The sequence below is a fragment of the Rhinatrema bivittatum genome, chromosome 1 (genome assembly GCF_901001135.1).
Source record: "Rhinatrema bivittatum chromosome 1, aRhiBiv1.1, whole genome shotgun sequence".
Classification (NCBI taxonomy): Eukaryota; Metazoa; Chordata; class Amphibia; order Gymnophiona; family Rhinatrematidae; genus Rhinatrema; species Rhinatrema bivittatum.
This window is the reverse complement of record NC_042615.1, coordinates 461,213,932-461,231,912: the sequence shown is the minus strand read 5'-3', so window position 1 is coordinate 461,231,912 and position 17,981 is coordinate 461,213,932. Positions and strand designations below refer to the sequence as shown.

General features: G+C 43.8%; 1 protein-coding gene across 4 annotated transcripts in view; it reads left to right on the top strand.

The window, feature by feature from the left end:
• Positions 1-15,231, top strand: part of TTC39B (tetratricopeptide repeat domain 39B) — a 284,247-nt gene extending 269,016 nt beyond the window's left edge. For all 4 annotated transcript variants that reach the window (XM_029605819.1, XM_029605828.1, XM_029605809.1 and 1 more), the window contains 2 exons: positions 4,181-4,297; positions 14,647-15,231. In XM_029605819.1, the coding sequence (XP_029461679.1) occupies positions 4,181-4,297; positions 14,647-14,746 (217 nt within the window). In that variant the 3' untranslated portion in view covers positions 14,747-15,231. The remainder of the gene's footprint in view (positions 1-4,180; positions 4,298-14,646) is intronic.
• Positions 15,232-17,981: the final 2,750 nt, after the last annotated feature.

Below are 17,981 nucleotides of genomic sequence, written 5' to 3'. Positions count from 1 at the left end.
TTCAGATTTTTTCCAAATTAATTTTAAGACTGGAAAAGCTCCCAAAGATATTCAGTGCCTGATTCACCTCTTTTAGCCAATGTTTCAAAGATATTAGGAAATACCAACAAATCACAGGCAAAAGCTGCAACCTCACTCAGTAACTGCAAATCTAAGACCAATGATTCTAGAGCTCTTACCAAGCCTGCCCTGGGGACCCCTCAGCCAATCAGGATTTCTGGAGATCCACAATGAATATGGAAACCCATTCTATGCTAATGTATTTCATAAAAATCAAATACAAATTAATAGCTGGTTGCCCCAAAGAATACCAAGACAGATCAAGAATTAAAGACTAAACTCCTCACTTGTGGGGACAGAGCATTAATATATCCATGCCAAACATCTAGATAGGCAATGTATTCTTTATGACTTGATTATTTTTTATTGTTCAATAATAAACTACAGTTTATGACCATAGCTTCCACTGCCTCTCTGGTGTTATCCAACAGGATAGGGATTGCTTTTTGGCTATCCTTAAAAGATTTTTTTTTTTTTTTAGCTCTTCACTTATATCTTTCCAGGACCTAACTATACAAATACATCAAAAAGACACATCTTGAAGATAAAAACAAATAGCAATTAAATACTTAACCAATGTTACTATCCTGGTAAGGAGACATAGGGAGACAAAATAGAGTCTCTTTTTAACTTTACATATACCGTAATTGTTTCCATTCTTTCCTAAATGACTGGACTAATACATTGTGCTTAATATAAGAACAGAAGTCTACCTCCTATGCATGTACAATAAATCTTCAAGTAACAGGGTATCACCAACTATGTAAAGAAGGGAACAATCAGAAGAATCAAAATGCCAATCTTTAACATGTGGAATAGAAGAGTAGCCTAGTGATTACAGCAGCAGGCTGCAAACTAGGGATTCAAATCCCACTGCGGCTCCTTTCGAACTGGGGCGATTCACTTTACCCTCCATTGCTTGGGTACAAACTTAGGCCTGGATTCATCAAACCGCAATGTTTTTTCGTGGGAAGGATCTCACTAATGCCGGGGGGGGGGGGAGAAGGACGGGGGGGGGGGGGGGGGGGTGTCGCCGCAATAGTGGGGCTCCCTGGCCCGAAAAACACTGCGGCTCTACGGCGCGTTCTTTTGTCTCGCAACCAAACACCACAGGACAAGAGAACTTGGCGAGCGGCCCTTTAATGCGATAGTGGCTCCAACCTCAAGGGACCACCATCACCTTAAAGGGCTCCTACCAAAAAATAAATTGCCATGGCTTGAGAAAAGGGGATTTTCTGAAGCATACTTCGAGGGATTAGCTGATATTCTACGATAGTTTCTAAATACCACTTTCAAGACTGTTGTCGTACACAACTTTCAATTCTTATACACCGCAAGTGACGAGTAGTCCGGGCGGCAAGTGATTTGCACTGCCGCCGTCAGGCTTGCTGATGCGGTTACCTTCCAATTTATGAAAATTTGCGATTTATTATAAGTTTGCACAGCAGTGGAGATTATTCTACCTCGTCTTTTTTGACATTTGAGAAAAGGTTGAACATGGTTCAGTTATGACGCCTGGCTCAACTTAGGGCTGCCACTTCAAGTGGCCCTGATTGCCAAAAGGTTTAAAAATAGAAATAATGTGCCTGTGCGTTGACAGCCCCCTTCCCCTCCCCCCAAGGTAAAAGCAGTCAGAGTTCAGCGGCCTTCCCACCAAAGTGCAATGAAAAAATGTACAGTCCTGGCCCCCGCCACGCCACTCTTCACATCTAGTAATAAACCTCATTGAGGATTCAGGGGTCCCACCCCACCCCTCAAAGTGGTAACATTAATTAAAAAAAAAATTAATAAATAAGGGTTCTGGACCCCCTCTGCAAACTCACCCCTGAACCATTAAAATCATTAGCAGGTCCCTTGGTGGGGGCCAGGACACCTCCTCACACCTGGCCATGTGACCGGGGCAATGGCCGGGGTTTGGACCCAGCCCACATGGCTGAGATCCTAATGTATTTGCATAAATATAAATAGATTAGGCAACTTATTTGTAAAAATTTACACATGCTAATTATCTAGACTCAGACTCATCTGTTGTCAGCTACTGTTGGGTGGAAGGGCTGAGTAAACTGCATTTTTTTTCTCATGTAAAATCTTCATGTGTATAAGTACATGCTTTCAATGCATTGCCAGTATTCACACATAACCAGCGTCGGTCCCCAGTGCCGCCCCAACTCCTCCTCTTCCGGGGCTGACTCCGCCCCGACTCCATGGACACATTGCTGGCAGCGAAAGGTAAGATTCCTTATCGCCGCCAGTTTCACGCCGAATAACTACATACCCACAAGAACGTGTCATTTTTAATGCAAGCTACGGAACTGGTAAATACTTTAAGCCAGGGTTCACCAAACCTGTCCTGGAGATCCCAAAGCTAAGACATTGACATTTGAAGCAAATAAATTGTGCTTCAAATGCACTTACGTTTTTTTCCTTTCACCAGGTCAGTGAAATCTGAAATACTTTTGTAACCTTATCTGGGGAGGTTTAGGTGCCAAGGACTCTTTGGGCATGCATCTGGCTAGCACTGCTTCCCAGGGGTGGATTCTTTTTGTGGGGGGAAAACTCTCGCTTATGGCCCAGGCGATGGTGTGTTCCTTTAGGTGTGATATTAGATGCTGCATCTTAAGGGGTGAGATACTGAGACAAACCAGGCAGGACAATGCGCTGGGTGTTAAGGGGCGGATTTTAAAAGGGTTACGCGTGTAACCCTTTTAAACCCCTCCTGCGCGCGCCGAGCCTATTTTGCATAGGGTCGGCGACACGCGCAAGCCCCGGGACGCGGGTATGTCCCGGGGCTTGAAAAAAGGGGCGAGGCATGAGCGGTCCGGGGCGGGGCGTGGCCAGAGGCCTCTGAAGGTCTGCTAGGCCAGGGGATTGCACACATATTATAAAATCGGGCGTAGATTTGTGCGCACCAGGTTGCGTGCACAAATCAACGCCCACGCGTAGGTTCGAAAATCTGGCCCTAAATGTTTACCGATTCTTTAACAAATTAAAGTCTGTTTTTCTTAGTTGAATTTACAGCTGACCGACGTACAAAGGTGGTTTTCTTTTCTGAGTAGGTGTCCTTTTTATCTCAGGTATCTGGGTAAAGCTTCCCATGGTAATTTTAAAGAACACAAAGCTTCCCCAGTGGGCCAAATGGGAATCCTATTGGAGGGGTTCCCCTCAACACGGAAAAGTCCTAGCTGAGTCCAGTTTCTTCACGGTCACCCAGCCTCTCCTAGTCCCATGGGGGGTGGAAATCTGGTTGGGGAAACTCTGGAGAACTTGGTCCTCACTTTTTGGTTTTGTTATCTGTGACTTCTCATGCAGGAAAAGTCTTTAGGACGTGGGAACCAGGCTATCCCAGCCCTGGAACCCTGTGGGGAGGGGGTACGTCAAAAAACCTCCCCACAAATAACATGCAAATACTGGCTCTCTGAAAAAATCTCTGATACTGCTGCTTCACTATCACTGGTGCTTGCCCCATCTAGAGAGTAGATTGGGGCTCACAGGTCTTTAGCCCTTGTCCTATGTATACGGAGGGGGGAGGGGGATAACCTTCCCCAAAGGGTGCATGGTTTAAGCAGCCATCCCGTCTTGAAAAAATCAGGATACAGCTTGCCCATCAAGAATCTCACGCTGTGGGTACTGTCACTTTTGTTTGCCTTACCTAGGGTGTAGAGTGGGCTCACAGGCTGTCAGACCTTTCACGGGAGTCCCGATAGGGAATCCGGCAAAAGTCTATCTTACTGCAACTAAATGATGACCCTCTGGCAGGTTGTGCACAGAGTGGAACCTCTTCAAAAATAAAGTTCATGATGAGTCTGGGAGGCCTCATCAGGGAGTAAGAAAAACTGCATCCTCACTTCTCTGAAGCTAACTCAAAATGACCCCCCAGAATACAAAAATGGCTTCACTAAATAGGCTCAGGCCACCAACCACAGCCCTCAAGGTTGGGAGGGGCTGAAGAGGATGGGAAGGCTCACTGGGATGTAGTTTCTAAGCAAGGACCTAGGGCCATCCAGTGGCTGACCCAAACGGTCCCACACTTGTATGGTACTTTTATAAAATTCAAAGCATGGATCATTATTACAGTTTAATTTGATTGTCCTTGTAACCAACTTTTTCTCTACTGTCTTAGTGAGAAAAGGATAAGATATGATCATTATATGGTGCCATTCACCTACTATGAATTGGGACTTCTGTACAAAGAGCAAGGAGATAGAGACAAAGCAATCAAACACATAGAAACTGCAAAGTAAGTGCTCAGCATCGTATTTTGTCTTTTTCCCTAGAACAGAGTCATCTGTCTTATCACTTTTATGAAGACAATCTTACTGTATCAACTTTCTGTATAGAAGACAGTGGAGCGATAATCACTGTTATTTTAGCCCTTTGCACTATTGATAGCTTAAAACTGCCAGTAACCCAAAATAACCCCGCTGTAAACTACAAGCTACTGCTAAAAGAGCAGCCTAAACTTAAGTCTGTTGATTCAATGCGGCTGCAATGGGTTGCTGTAGAAACTTGTTACATGACCACGAAAATTACTTTTTTTTAAAGGGGGGTGTCAGGAATTACTCATCAAGCAAAATGCAGCAGGTCCTTCCTGAAGCTGTAATTTATTTTCTTGGTGTGACCAACTTATGTTTCTGCTCTCTTTAAGTCTTTAAGTCTGAGGATGAGTGATGTGGGGGTTTTTTTTTTGTTTTCAAGAAATATGGAATTTATGCATATTAAAAAAAAACCCCAAAACATTTTATGCCATTTTTAATACCTACTTTCCATAAAGAATCATGGGCTTTATTCAGTATAATTTTTTTTCCTTCAGCATAGATTGGTAAATGTATGTACCAGTTTGCAATAGCATCATACTTGGATGTTACTACGCTATTAGATCTGTTCACATAAGCCAGTGCAACTGTTTTTCCTCTTTGTTAGCCTGGCTCACGTTCTTCCACACCTGAACTTCCAACCCTAACAAAAGTGGCCCCAGTTATGCTCACTGCTATTTATTAGCAGGTTGGTTGGGTAATGATCTCAAAACTGAGATATCATGGAGTCTGCATCGATGTTCACCAGGGTTTTTATTTTATTTTTTATTTAATCATTTTTATATACCGAAGTTTAGCTAAATGCCTTCACTCCGGTTTACATTTGGAACAACACAATACATGTAATGAGACCATAGGAACGCAATATTGTAAACTGTCAGAGAAGGGAGCTATAAATAATGATATAGTAAATAACGAGATCAAACAAGGGATAATAGTATGATTAACTATAACTATATAACCTGAAAACTGGTTGTTCAATGATTAGTATACAACAGAAGGGCACACGTTGTGGTATTGTTCAGGACAGTGGGTGAGAAAGGGTTCAGGTTAGCATAAAATCTAGGGGTATATTGGGAATATCGCTATGTGGTTTAGATGACCGAAGAGGTATGCATTGTAGATATGTCTGAGAGTATTCAGTGTCCGTGAGGATATGGGAGTTGATTGAGACGGGTAGATTAACCAATCCCGACTTTGAAAGCTTGTCTGAATAGCCAGGTCTTAAGGTCTTTTTTGAATGTTTTGATGTTATTTTGTAATCTTAGTTGTTCTGGTAGTGAGTTCCAGAGGTGGGGACCTGCGATGGAGATGGCTCTGTTTCTTACTGTAGTATGTTTGGCGGTTGACATTGTTGGGATGTCGAGTTTTAGTTTGTTTGTTGATCTTGTGTTGCGTTGAGGGACATGCATCTGAATTATGTTATTTAGGCCTGTGTTTTCCCTGTTGTGAACTGCGCTGTGTATTATGGTCAGAGTTTTATATTCGATTCTTCTGTTCACAGGTAACCAGTGTAAGCCTTTTAGGGTTGGGGTAATGTGGTCTGATCTTTTGTGTCCTGTTAGTATTCTTGCTGCTACGTTCTGGAGTAGTTGGAGTGGTCTTTCTGGCATATCTTAGCCACCACAGATGGTCTATGACAGAGGGCCACAGAGTGTGATTCCTTTTAGAAGGCAGTATGTGTGCTCCCTGATTCCTCATTTATACGGCTTAGTGTTGTGGATTAGTAAGATTCCCTTTCTCTAGGGGTTGTGAATGTTGCCTCTGCAGCAACTCCATACACTGGTAGCCTGATAAACGGAAGCAAGGTCAAGGTGTTAGACCTCCTACATGGCAATTGTAGCTCTACCATTAAGCCAGCTGATAAATAAAATTTTATGGATACAGGTTGCAGAACTGCATTGCTTGCTACAGTGCCAGTAAAGGATATCTAGCCTCTTTTCCACAAAAAGACTATATTTCATAAGGAGGTATTTCCTTAATTATATCATGCCTCCCTCCCACTCTCCATTGTAAATAGTACTTTATTTATTGTATATAGTAATCTGTCTTCGTTCTCCCCCTCTTTTTTTCCCTCTCCCAGTTCAGGCTACCTTGTTAGAATGTAACTTTCATGCTCCTTCAAATTGTCACTTGTTATATGGTTGGTTATAGTTCTACTTTGTTCAATGTAAACCGAGTTGATTTGATCTGTATCAAGAAAGTCGGTATAGAAAAGCCTTAAATAAATAAATAAATAAAATCATCATTATCTCTCAACACTGAGAGGAATATTTACTAAGGAATGGTATTTTCCCCAGAATACCATGGTATTCGCTAACCTGCAGTACTGAGTACTGCAAGTTTGTGAATCTCACAGTATTTTTCCTTGTGATAAAATATCAGTCGGAAAAATACTGCAGCCATGTAGCAGCAAGCAATGGCAGCCCCCCACATCCTGGATCTGCCATCTTATAGAGGGCCACGCGGCCCCGGACACCCCACTCTTGCCATCACTGTAAAATCTATGGGGATCTGAGACGACCTCTTCCACCCTATTCCCACTGCCGCTTGAGGTGACCAAAACTTTCAAAATTAAAAATAAAACAAAAAACCAAAAGTGGCCCAATGTTAGCCCCACCTCTAGTCACAAAGCTCCTCCCCTTGCTAGTCCAACATTCACGCCCCTTTCTCTCCCCTGGTACCCTGGATCCCTTTTTTATTCCCTGGTGGTCCAGCCAAAGCACCACTTAGGGCTCCATGTGCGTCATCACCATCTCCAAAATGGCAACAGCTGGCCTCAGCTGTCCTGTTGTCCCTGGTCACGTGATAGGGGCAGTGGGATACTTGAGGCCAGCCAGTGCCATTTTAGAAATGGCACTTACGTTCCTGGAGGCCTAGGGGGCACTCCAACCACCACCGCTGGATCACCACAGAATAAAAGTAAGGGGACTTGGGGGCTGGGGAAGGACAGGCTTTAACATTTGTTTTTTAATTTACTGCTTATGAGTATTTAAATCATCATGCAAAGAAAACATTGACATATTTCAGAAATACACTCATGAAGCAAAGAATATAAGAAAAACAAAATATATGTTAATGTCTACAATTTGGGAGGAAGAAAGGAAAAGGGGAAAACTCCCCATCAGAAGAAAAAAACAAACACGCTGGCAAACAACAAAAATCAATCCCTTGAGAATGAAATCTATGACAAACCCCTAAAAGAGCAGTACCCATGTTCACCCAAACTAATATCTTTAGCCAAATTAATCCTTTCTAGAATAAGAGGGTCAAAGAATACAAACTGATTCCCTTGATAAATTATAAGACATTTCAAGGAAATTTTAAAAAGTGAGATGCCCCAAATGCAATCACTTGTTTCATCTAGTTGCATGAGTAATATCAGGAAAATTTGAATGTCTGACCTGGTATAGCTAACTTTCATGAAATAAAGCGGCTTGTGAATTTTAAGGCAAGCCATAATATTTGATTTGCATAGCATCTTCATATTAATGAGCTGATTTACATGCAAATAAACTAATTTTAATACCCACTTTGCACCATTTATTTGGGAGGTGGATAACATTTGGAATTTGGAATTCTGCGTATTATCCCTGTGGTAATGCATTTATGCCCGCATATTCATACCCTAAGATAGTTGACCACATAGTGTGACTGTTCTCTATAATCATGGTAGTAAATTTCAAAGCTGCTTATAAAAAGGAAAATTGGTTCTTACCTGCTAAATGTTATTTCTGTAGTACCACAGATTGATTACATGAGGTGTATTTGCCATTTTTAGTGTTTGATATTCTTATTGAAGAGACGGTACCACAGATCAGTCCAGACTCCTGAGTTTATGCCTCCCTTCCAGCAGATGGAGACAGAGAAAGTTTTACTGACACTACCATATAACCTAGTGTGCCTCCTGCAGTCCATTCTTTCGAAGGGCTGCTGTGACCACCACCATCACCTTGGTGAAAGTCCTCGGAGCCATCACCAAACCAAATGGCAGAGTGCAAAATTGAAAATGCATGCCCAGAATCTTGAACCTCAGAAATCTCTAATGGTTGGGCCGGATGCCTGTATGTAAGTTCGCTTCGGTTAGATCCAGGGATGCTAAGAACGCCCCTTTGCACACGGCTGCGATGAGTGGAGAGTTTCCATGCAAAAACAAGGAACCTTGAGGGCCTTGTTCACATTCTTTAAATCCAGAATTGGACGAAAAGTCCCCTCTTTCTTTGGAACCATGAAGTAAATGGAGTAACGACCCGTCCCCTGTTCGTTAAGGGCATGGAAACAATGGTTCCAAGCATTGCAGGTGGCCGAGAGATTGTTGTACTATCAGCCTCTTTTCCACGAAAGCAGACAAGCAAATTCTTTTTTTTTTTTTTTTTTCACCACATGGTGAACACTGAAACGAACTAGCTCCGCGTTTTTCATCTTTCTGACCTTGCTTAAGATTTCCCCGAGAGTATTTCTTCTTATTTTTAATGCCTCATACTAAACGCAAGGCCAGAATAAGAGAGGTTTCGGCCTTGACTCCTGTGTCATCTCTTCGTCAAACGCGGATCGAAGAAGTGTTTCCTGGTTTGCAGAATGAGCCGGTGAGGGGAGCCGCTGGCGTGGATGGTGGTGAGCGGATGCCACACGCCCTGGCCGATGAGATTTCTCTTAGTCCCGGCGAGCCGACAACTCCCTCTCTCTCCTGCAAACCCCCAATGCAAAGGGAGATGGAACAGCTGCAGGAAGTCTCGCCGAATCAGCCCTCGGGAACAACCGAGGACCCCCAGAGAAACGGCATAGATTCTAGTCCGGCTTCGGTGAGCCTGGTGAGTACAGGCTCCAGGGAAGGAGAGTCTGGTCTGGAACGAGACGTGCGAGATGAGGAAGGCCTTCTGGTTAAAGGAGGTGAGAAAGAAGGAATTTACGTAGTGTTGAAACATCCATTAAGTGTTCCAGAAAAAATAACCTCTGAAGAAATATGGAAGGCTTTAAATGAACAAGGCTATAATGGATTTAACAAAAGCAGTAAAACTAAATCAAGAGAAATCTAATGGTTTGGATATGAGAGTTAAGACAATCGAAACCACTGTGATGAATGTGGAAAAAGATATTAGAGATATAAAAGAAGTTCAGGTTAATCTTATAAAGTCTGAATCATATGTGAATGGAAAATTGGATTTCCTGGAGAATCAGTTGCGGAGAAATAATTTAAGAATTCTGAATTTCCCAAAAACAAAATGGATGCCACTAAAGGATTTAATCAAGAGTTATTTCATTAATATCTTGACATTTCCAGAGGAGAAAATACCTATAGTGACAAGAGTATATTATACTCCGGGAAAAAGAGCTGGAGAAAGAGTGCTTCAAGAAAAGTCGCTGGATAAAGATAATTCTTCTGTTAATTTAACTGATTTCCTTGAGAAATCATTTGAAGCAAAGATTGAAGAACGGGCAACAGTTTTTCTGACTTTTCTCCAATTGTCTGATAGCGATGAAGTTTTGAGAAGATCCTTTAAAAAGCAGTCTGCGTTATTTTATGGTTTTCAAGTTAGAGTTTTCCCGGACATTACCAAAAGAATTCAAGAGAAAAGAAAAGCCTTTTTGAATATGAGAAACGAAATTGTGAACAGAGGAGCTAAGTTTTATTTGAAATATCCATGTCGTTGCATTTTGGTTTATAATAATAATAAGTATATATTTACAGAATTAGAACAACTACGTTTATATCTGGACTCTCACTCCGGTTAGGTTCCAGAAGAGAAGGCTTAGTAAAAAAAAAAAAAAAATCTGCAAATAACCATGTGATAATACTTAGTATTATGAATGTTTTCCTTAAACTGCTGTGTTTATTTTTGGGTCTCCTCATATGCTTATAATATGGAAGATATTTCTGCATCTAGTTAATAATCTAGAACTATAATGTGGAATGTAATCCTTATTTTTCTTTTTTCTCTTCCTTTTTTCTTTATTGTAAAAGTTTCAATTGTAATTGAAATTGTGAAAATGTAATAAATAAAAAAAAAGGACAAGCAAATTCTAAAGCGTAACCTTGTTTTATCACACTTAAGGCCCACTGGTCCTTAGTGATTCTGGCCCACTCCCCGTAAAACAGAGTCAGTCGATCCCCAATAAGTGGGATGGAGGAGTGGACTGGCCTCGCTTCATTGTGCTGACTTGGCCCCAGAACTACCCTTCCAAAGCTGTCTTGACCAGGCTTTTGCCCTCGAAAGGACTGGTTCTAGAACTGCTGCCTCTCTGAGGCTGGTCTGTGTCCACCAGAGGACGACCTTCCTGGAAGAAATCACCTGTTCCCTCGGAAACGCACATGCCCAGATGAGGAATTCCTCACCACTCTAGGCTTATTCTCAGGCAACTTGTGAACCTTATTGTCCCAGAGATGCTTGATCAGTTCCTCCAAATCTTCTCCAAAAAGCAATTTCCCCTTAAAAGGTAGCGCTCCTAACTGAGCCGTGGACGAGACATCCACCGACCAGTTTCATAACCACAGCAGTCTCCTTGCTGAGACCACTAACATCATAGTCCTAGAAGACATCTTAAGGCGGTCATACAGTGCATCCGTGCCATAGGCTATCACAGCTTCCAGCCACTCAGTCTGCTTCGCCTCCTGAGAGGACATGGACCTATCGGACTTCAGCTGTTGGACCCAATGCAGTCCTGCTCAAAACATGAAACTGCTTCAAACCACAACCCGAATGCTGAGCGCTGACACCTTAAAGATTTTCTTCAGATGAACCTCAAGCTTCCTGTCCTGCACGTCCTTCAAAGCCACCGTCCCAGCTACTGAAATTGTCGTTGTCTTAGTTACAGCCGAGATGGAGACATCTACTTTCAGGACCCTTAAGAGCTCCAAAGATTCCTTGGGCATAAGAATCAACTTATCCATAGCCTGGCCCACCTTCATGCCGGCCTCCAGAGTGTCCCACTCCCGGACCATCAACTGCTTAACAGACTTGTGAAGAGGAAAAGCCTTTGTTGGGCTCCATAAACCAGCCATAACCAGGTCTACATCCTCCTGATTGGACTCCTTCACCGGAAACTTGATCCCCAATTCCTCCAAAACATGGGGGATCGGGATCCCCAACTCTTCCCTAGGGAAGAGTCATACCACCTTCGGATCATCGCCATCTATCGGCAGACCATCCTCCTTGTCCTCTCCAGAATCCTGACACACACACCCCCGCCCCCCAGGGAAGGATCCAGCCGAGGAGTTCCCGAACAAACCGGGACACCATCATCAGAATCCCCTGAAAATTCGTCCCCTGCAGCACGCAGCTCTGACTCCCCAAGGGCTCGCCAAATCCTGGTAGCCCCTAGTAGCCCCCAGTCTTCCTGTCATTCTGGACCTCTTCTTGGACCTAGGCCCAGCAGAAAATTCATGCTTGGCCCCATGCCATCCCGCAGATTTCCGGGCCATTATAAGCCTTGTGCATTAAAAGCACAAAGCCTGCCTAAAAAGATGCAGAACTATCAGATTCCTCCCCCAGGAGGTCGACTGCTGCTTCTGCCTGACTCCCCTGAGCCCTCCGGGCCGGCACAGGACTTCCATCAGCCAGAGATAATGAGGGAGAGAAATCCCCCTTCCCCACTGCAGCTTCAGTGCAAGTGGCAAAAGTGACCAAGATGGCCACTGTTCCTGCACTGACGGGAAACAGATCCGGGTTCTCCTGCATCTCATGAACAAGTGCTGCCAAGTCACGCTGCTGGTGGGACATCACCCCCCCCCCCCCCCCCCCCCCCGCAGACATGCTGGAATTGCCCTCTCCCTCCGGGAGGCAACAGAAACAGCGGCCACTGCATGCAAGTCGCATGCATGAATCACCACAGCCGACACACTTCACGCTGCACAGCATGATCTCAAATTGCTGCCCACAGGAAAAAATGCCATCGAAGGAGAGGAGCACGGGGCAGAGCCTTAGAGCCTTGAATCGTGCCCAAGTGTAAATCGCCCACACCTGGCAGAAGGCAGTGCCTTTCACCGGCAAGCCCTTAGAACTCTGCCTCCTTCTTTGACTTTTTTTTTTTTTTTTAACTTTAAGAAGCAAAGAAAAGAACACAAAAGGCACTTTCCTGTTCTGGAGATGGGCAGCAGGCTCCTTTAATCCTCCTGGGGTAGAGGGAGCTGGATCCACCGGCTTTCTGCCCCCCAGCTACCTGGGACCAAGCAAGTAAGGGTCTCCAACCCCCTACTCGTCCACCTCAAAACCGGGAGGGATAGCCCCACCAGGGCCTGCCAACCTCCTAGGAGGAATCAGCAAACGTATCCTTTTTTTTTTTTTTTAATTTAGACGAGACTATAGGTATGCACATCTACCATCTGCTGGAGATAGAGAAATACTGAGAGACTGCAGGAGGCACACTAGGTTATATGGCAGTTTCAAGTAAGAACATAAGAACATAAGAAATTGCCATGCTGGGTCAGACCAAGGGTCCATCAAGCCCAGCATCCTGTTTCCAACAGAGGCCAAAACCAGGCCACAAGAATCTGGCAAGTACCCAAACACTAAGAAGATCCCATGCTTCTGATGCAATTAATAGCAGTGGCTCTGTCTCCATCTGCTGGAAGTGAGGCATAAACCTAGGAGTCTGGACTGATCTGAGTACGAACAGGGAACTCAGATTTATGTGTGTTTATGGCTCTTTGAAAATAGCCCTAGTGGGTACGCATATAAAACTACATGTGGAACCCAATTTCATGCGTATCTTTATAGGCATCCATGGTAGACATCCTGGGAGATAGGATTTACACACAGACTTGGATTTTTAAAAAATGTCTGCACGTAAGTTTACATGCAGAAGTTATGCACTGCTAGGGGCAGGAGTAACAGGTGTGTGTACTAGGGGATTTTACCTCACTATTTCCAAAGCAATTGTATGTGCACAAAATCTCTGAAAATTAGCAGTAAAATCTGTGTTTAATTAAACATGTGTAGACGTCTCCACCATATGCAGCATTCTGAAATTCCCACAAGATGGCTTCCCTCTTGTCTTCATGCAGCTTTAGCGAGGTGTAAGCACCTTCACAAACATAGAAACATAGAAATGACGGCAGAAGAAGACCAAACGGCCCATCCAGTCTGCCCAGCAAGCCACGCAGTTTATCCATTCCCCCCCCCCGCCCCTTTTTCTCCCTCCCACCAGTCACTATTGGCTTCCAGCACCCTCCGGCCCCAACTCCCTTCCACCCCTCCACCAATGCAGAGAGCAGCGCCGTATCCGCACCCCAGTGAACATCCAGCTCAATCAGGGGTAGCAACCGCTGCAACAAGCAGGCCACACCCCTGCCCCATACTCTTACCCACCCCTGCTTTGTTTGTTCTTTTGTTTTTTTTTGTTTTTTGGAGATGGCAGCCCCTCCATCCCTCCGCTCCGTGAAGGCGGAACACCAACCACTGGCCACTGGCATCCCGCTCCGTGAATGCCTCTGTGGCTACTGCCGCTCCGTGCAGTGTTTTGCTGCCTCCTCTTTATTTACGCCCACTAGACTTGATGGATCCACAGTGTTTATCCCACGCCCCTTTGAAGTCCTTCACAGTTTTAGACTTCACCACTTCCTCCGGAAGGGCATTCCAGGCATCCACCACCCTTTCCGTGAAGAAATACTTCCTTACATTGGTTCTTAGTCTTCCTCCCTGGAGCCTCAGCTCGTGACCTGGTTCTGCTGATTTTTTTCCGACGGAAAAGGTTTGTCGTTGTCTTTGGATCATTAAAGTTTTTCAAGTATCTGAAAGTCTGAATCATATCACCCCTGCCCCTCCTTTCCTCCAGGGTGTACATATTTAGATTCTTCAATCTCTCCTCGTATGTCATCCGATGAAGATCCTCCACCTTCCTGGTCGTACGCGACCAGGAAGGTGGAGGATCTTCATCGGATGACATACGAGGAGAGATTGAAGAATCTAAATATGTACACCCTGGAGGAAAGGAGGAGCTAACCTGCCCTCTCACAAGTGAGAGGGCAGGTTAGATTTTAAATATTTTAATAAAAGATTGGAGCTGAATACTGAAAATGTGCTCCCTTATACCTCCTGTTCCTTTTCTAATGGCCCTTCTGATATTGCAAGCCAAGTTTTAATAGACTAGGCTGGCTGCATCATTTACAAAAGACCATTTTATTTGTGGGTTGATTTTTTTTTTTCTAAAAGTAGATGTAGACGTGATTTGGTCTTTTGACCCACCTTCATCTCAACTAGCAGCCTCTCAGCCGAGCAACTGTGGGCCCATAGAAAATAAATTAATAAGATGGCCGTATTGTTTTTGTTTGTTGTAGAAATAACTACAAGGATTATTCCATGGAGTCGAGATTGCACTTCAGGATTCACGCAGCACTCAACAGTCTGAAAAGCTCTCCAGATGCGACACCACCTTGACACAAGGCTCGATGGCCAATTTTTCTGCCATTGCCCCAATGAGAAAGAGAGAAGAAAAGAACATATTGCTAAAATATAAATATTTTCTATCTTCTATATGATTTGATGTTTATTATCCAAAGTAGGTGCTTTTTTTTTTTTTTTTTTTTAAATTGTGGTGATTGTAGTATATATTTGTTCTGTACTTGGTAAAGAAAGCCCATATATTTTCTTTCAATGCAAAGTAATTTAATGTTGGACTTGAATGAAGGTATTTTAAAGACAATTGCTGGTGCAATAAAGTATAATGCAATTTATTTTTTTCTACGTAGGGATGAACATTGTTTATTTGCTAAATGAGTTTATCAGACTATGAAGACAATCGCTGTTCTACCTGGTAAAGCACTAACATGTTTATCATTATGTACTGCCCAACTGATAGTCGAAGGGGTCAGTTCCGCCCCTCTGTTTTTAGGCTGTAGAAAATAAATATGCTGGGAAATTCAGGTATTGCCAAATAGTAATGGTCTTAAGATGTCTATGCAGGAAATAATGAAGAGCGGACACACAATAAACTGTACGGCTGAATTCATTAATGGTCTTTGCTCCCTCCTGGGAACTGTCCACAAGGGATAACAACCCACGAACTTATGTAACATTTATTGGCTTCCAGCCGGCTTTGAGACAAATCTGTCTACTCTTGACCTAAGCAGAGTAAGTCAGCCCTGCCAAAAATCATGGAAGACAGCCTTGCCACCTTCTGGCCTTTTGCTCTTTTATATATTCCATAGTATAAGAAAGAAGTGTCAGGGCAGAGCTCCCAAAGGGTACAGTTTTAGAAGCGCTTTATCACTGGTTTTAAAGGAGCAGTAGTGCATTAACTACAATGCAGTGTGGCTGTGTCCCCTTCAAATGTGGAAGCTTTGTTCCTATATTGTAGCTATGTAGGCCTCCCGCTCATAAGAGAATGTCACTTCACACCACCATCACTTCCCTTCCTAGCACGTGCTTCATAGCTCTCTTTGTCACATATGTTTTTCCAAATACTGCTGTGCGTCAGTCACTTCCAGGCACTGCTATCAGTCACTACTATGCAAATCCATCCAACTTGCATACAGAACCTTACAGTAGTGTTTGCTTACAAATGTTTTATTAATACGGGTAAGCTATAAAGCATCCTGTGGTCATATATGCCTTGCCATAATCAGTATAGCTTTTGCCTCATTCTCAACACACAGTTGCTCTATATCACAGCACTATTTTCTCTAACGACACAAAAACCTATCATACTGTCCTGACGTCTCCCCAGATCAAATACTGAGGTACTCTGGACACAGATCAGGCTTCTGAATCCAATTCTCCACTGCAGTACAGAATCATTATATCTGCCTGGGTAGCAATTTTTGGCATAGTTCTGGGGTCTGCAGTGGTCCCAGGGTTCTCCAACAGAACCAGGGCCTCCAAAAAGAAGCCCTCTCTCTTTCTCTGTGGAGGCAACTGCTGACTTGGTGGGTAAAGAAAACAAGTTGTTCTGGGGTTCCTCTATTTCAGTTTCACAAGGGGGTCAGGCACCACTAATTCCACTTTTGTCATCAGTACTGCCAGTAAGAGGTTTGGCAGACTAGGGGAATGACTACACCCCTAGCTTTTCCCCTTTTAAGACAGTCTCTGTAGGCAGCAGTCAAAAAATGGAAGTTTTAAAATGCAAAAGTCAGTAATCATTAATATCACCAAGGATCAAACATGAAAGCTGTGGCACAAACTCTTCCCTGCACCACACTGTTCTGCCATAAACTGCAAGCCCCCTGCCTTTGCTGGCAGAGAAAAACAGCCCTAAACCGAACTCTCCAGGTAAATTTCCAGCACTGACATGCAACAGGAATTATAATCTCAAAAAAAAAAAAAAGTAAGAGCACAGTACTGTTAGTCCAGCTCCATGTTTGAGAGCTCCTCTGAGGTAGTGCATTCCACTTCCATCTCCTCCTCCTCCTTCTATAAGAGCTGGATGTAACTTTAATTCCCCACTGACAGGGAATAGCCCTTCTGGCTCTGCTAACATTTTCTCTCCTCTCGTCTTAGATGTGTTCTTCAGTCCCTTGCAGGGCCAGTTTCCTAGTACTCAATAGACCCATCCCACAAGTCCCATTGGTTCCGCCTAGTTCTGATAATCTGGGAGATGTAGTCTCCCAGCTTTTCCCTGCCCTAGGGACTCTGGGTCTGTCTGGCTCTACTTTGGTTGGGCTGCTTCTAGTTTTTTAGTAATTTGTATCTTCCTCCCCCTCACACACCTGCCTATTAAAACATACATGAAGCCATTCATCAAATATGTTTTCCTGGTATATGCCTCACAAATCAAACCTAATGTAAGGAACTGCATGTGTGTGAGCCCCACTTGCCATGAGGCAGCCTCGTAGATAGTCATAAGGCCCAATCCAGGTGCAGATGAGCGGGTTTTGGCAAGGACTGAGTCCAAAAATCTATACAAAGATCAGACTGCAGCTGAAGCCAGGCAAGGACAAGGCTGATGGCTTGAGGCAAGACCGAGGGCTTGAAACAAGGCTGAGGCTGAAGTGGAGCTGTAAACTGCAGAAGAGCCACAGGCGAAGACTGAAGCAAAGCTGTTGGCCAGGTTGACACAGAAGGCAGGAACCAGGCTGAAGGGCTTGAGTAAGTCAGAAGACTGGAACCAGGAGGAGCAGGAACAGGAGACCACCTTGCTTAGGCAACGAATCCGAGACCAGGCCGGCTAAATAGTCTTGAACATGTGACATCATTATCGGGGCAGGTACCCGACTCTCCTGCCAATGTGCACTGAATCATGTGCACCAATTTGCACACATGCCCTAAGCATCTCTTCGCTGGGTCCTAATATCACAGGCATCAGAACGTCCAATGGCAGGCTCCCTGCAAACGAGTAGTCTGAGAAGGTTGCTGGATTCTAACACTAATTCTAGATGAAAATATCACAAGCATGTACAAAACAAAGGCTTATGATTACTGGGCAGACTGGATTGACTAATTGGCCTTTATCTGCTTTTATCTAATAAGTTTTGCATATATAAAAAAACCCTCATGGTTGACAGGTACTGCAACACATGTACTGTAGTACTTGAACCATTACAAATGCCTTTATCGTGCATCTGGGGACTTCATCCTTTATTTTTTATTTATTTATTTAACATTTTTTATACCGACATTCGCACGAGACATCACATCCGTTTCCAGACAACAGCAAATTCAGCCAACAGGGCTTTAC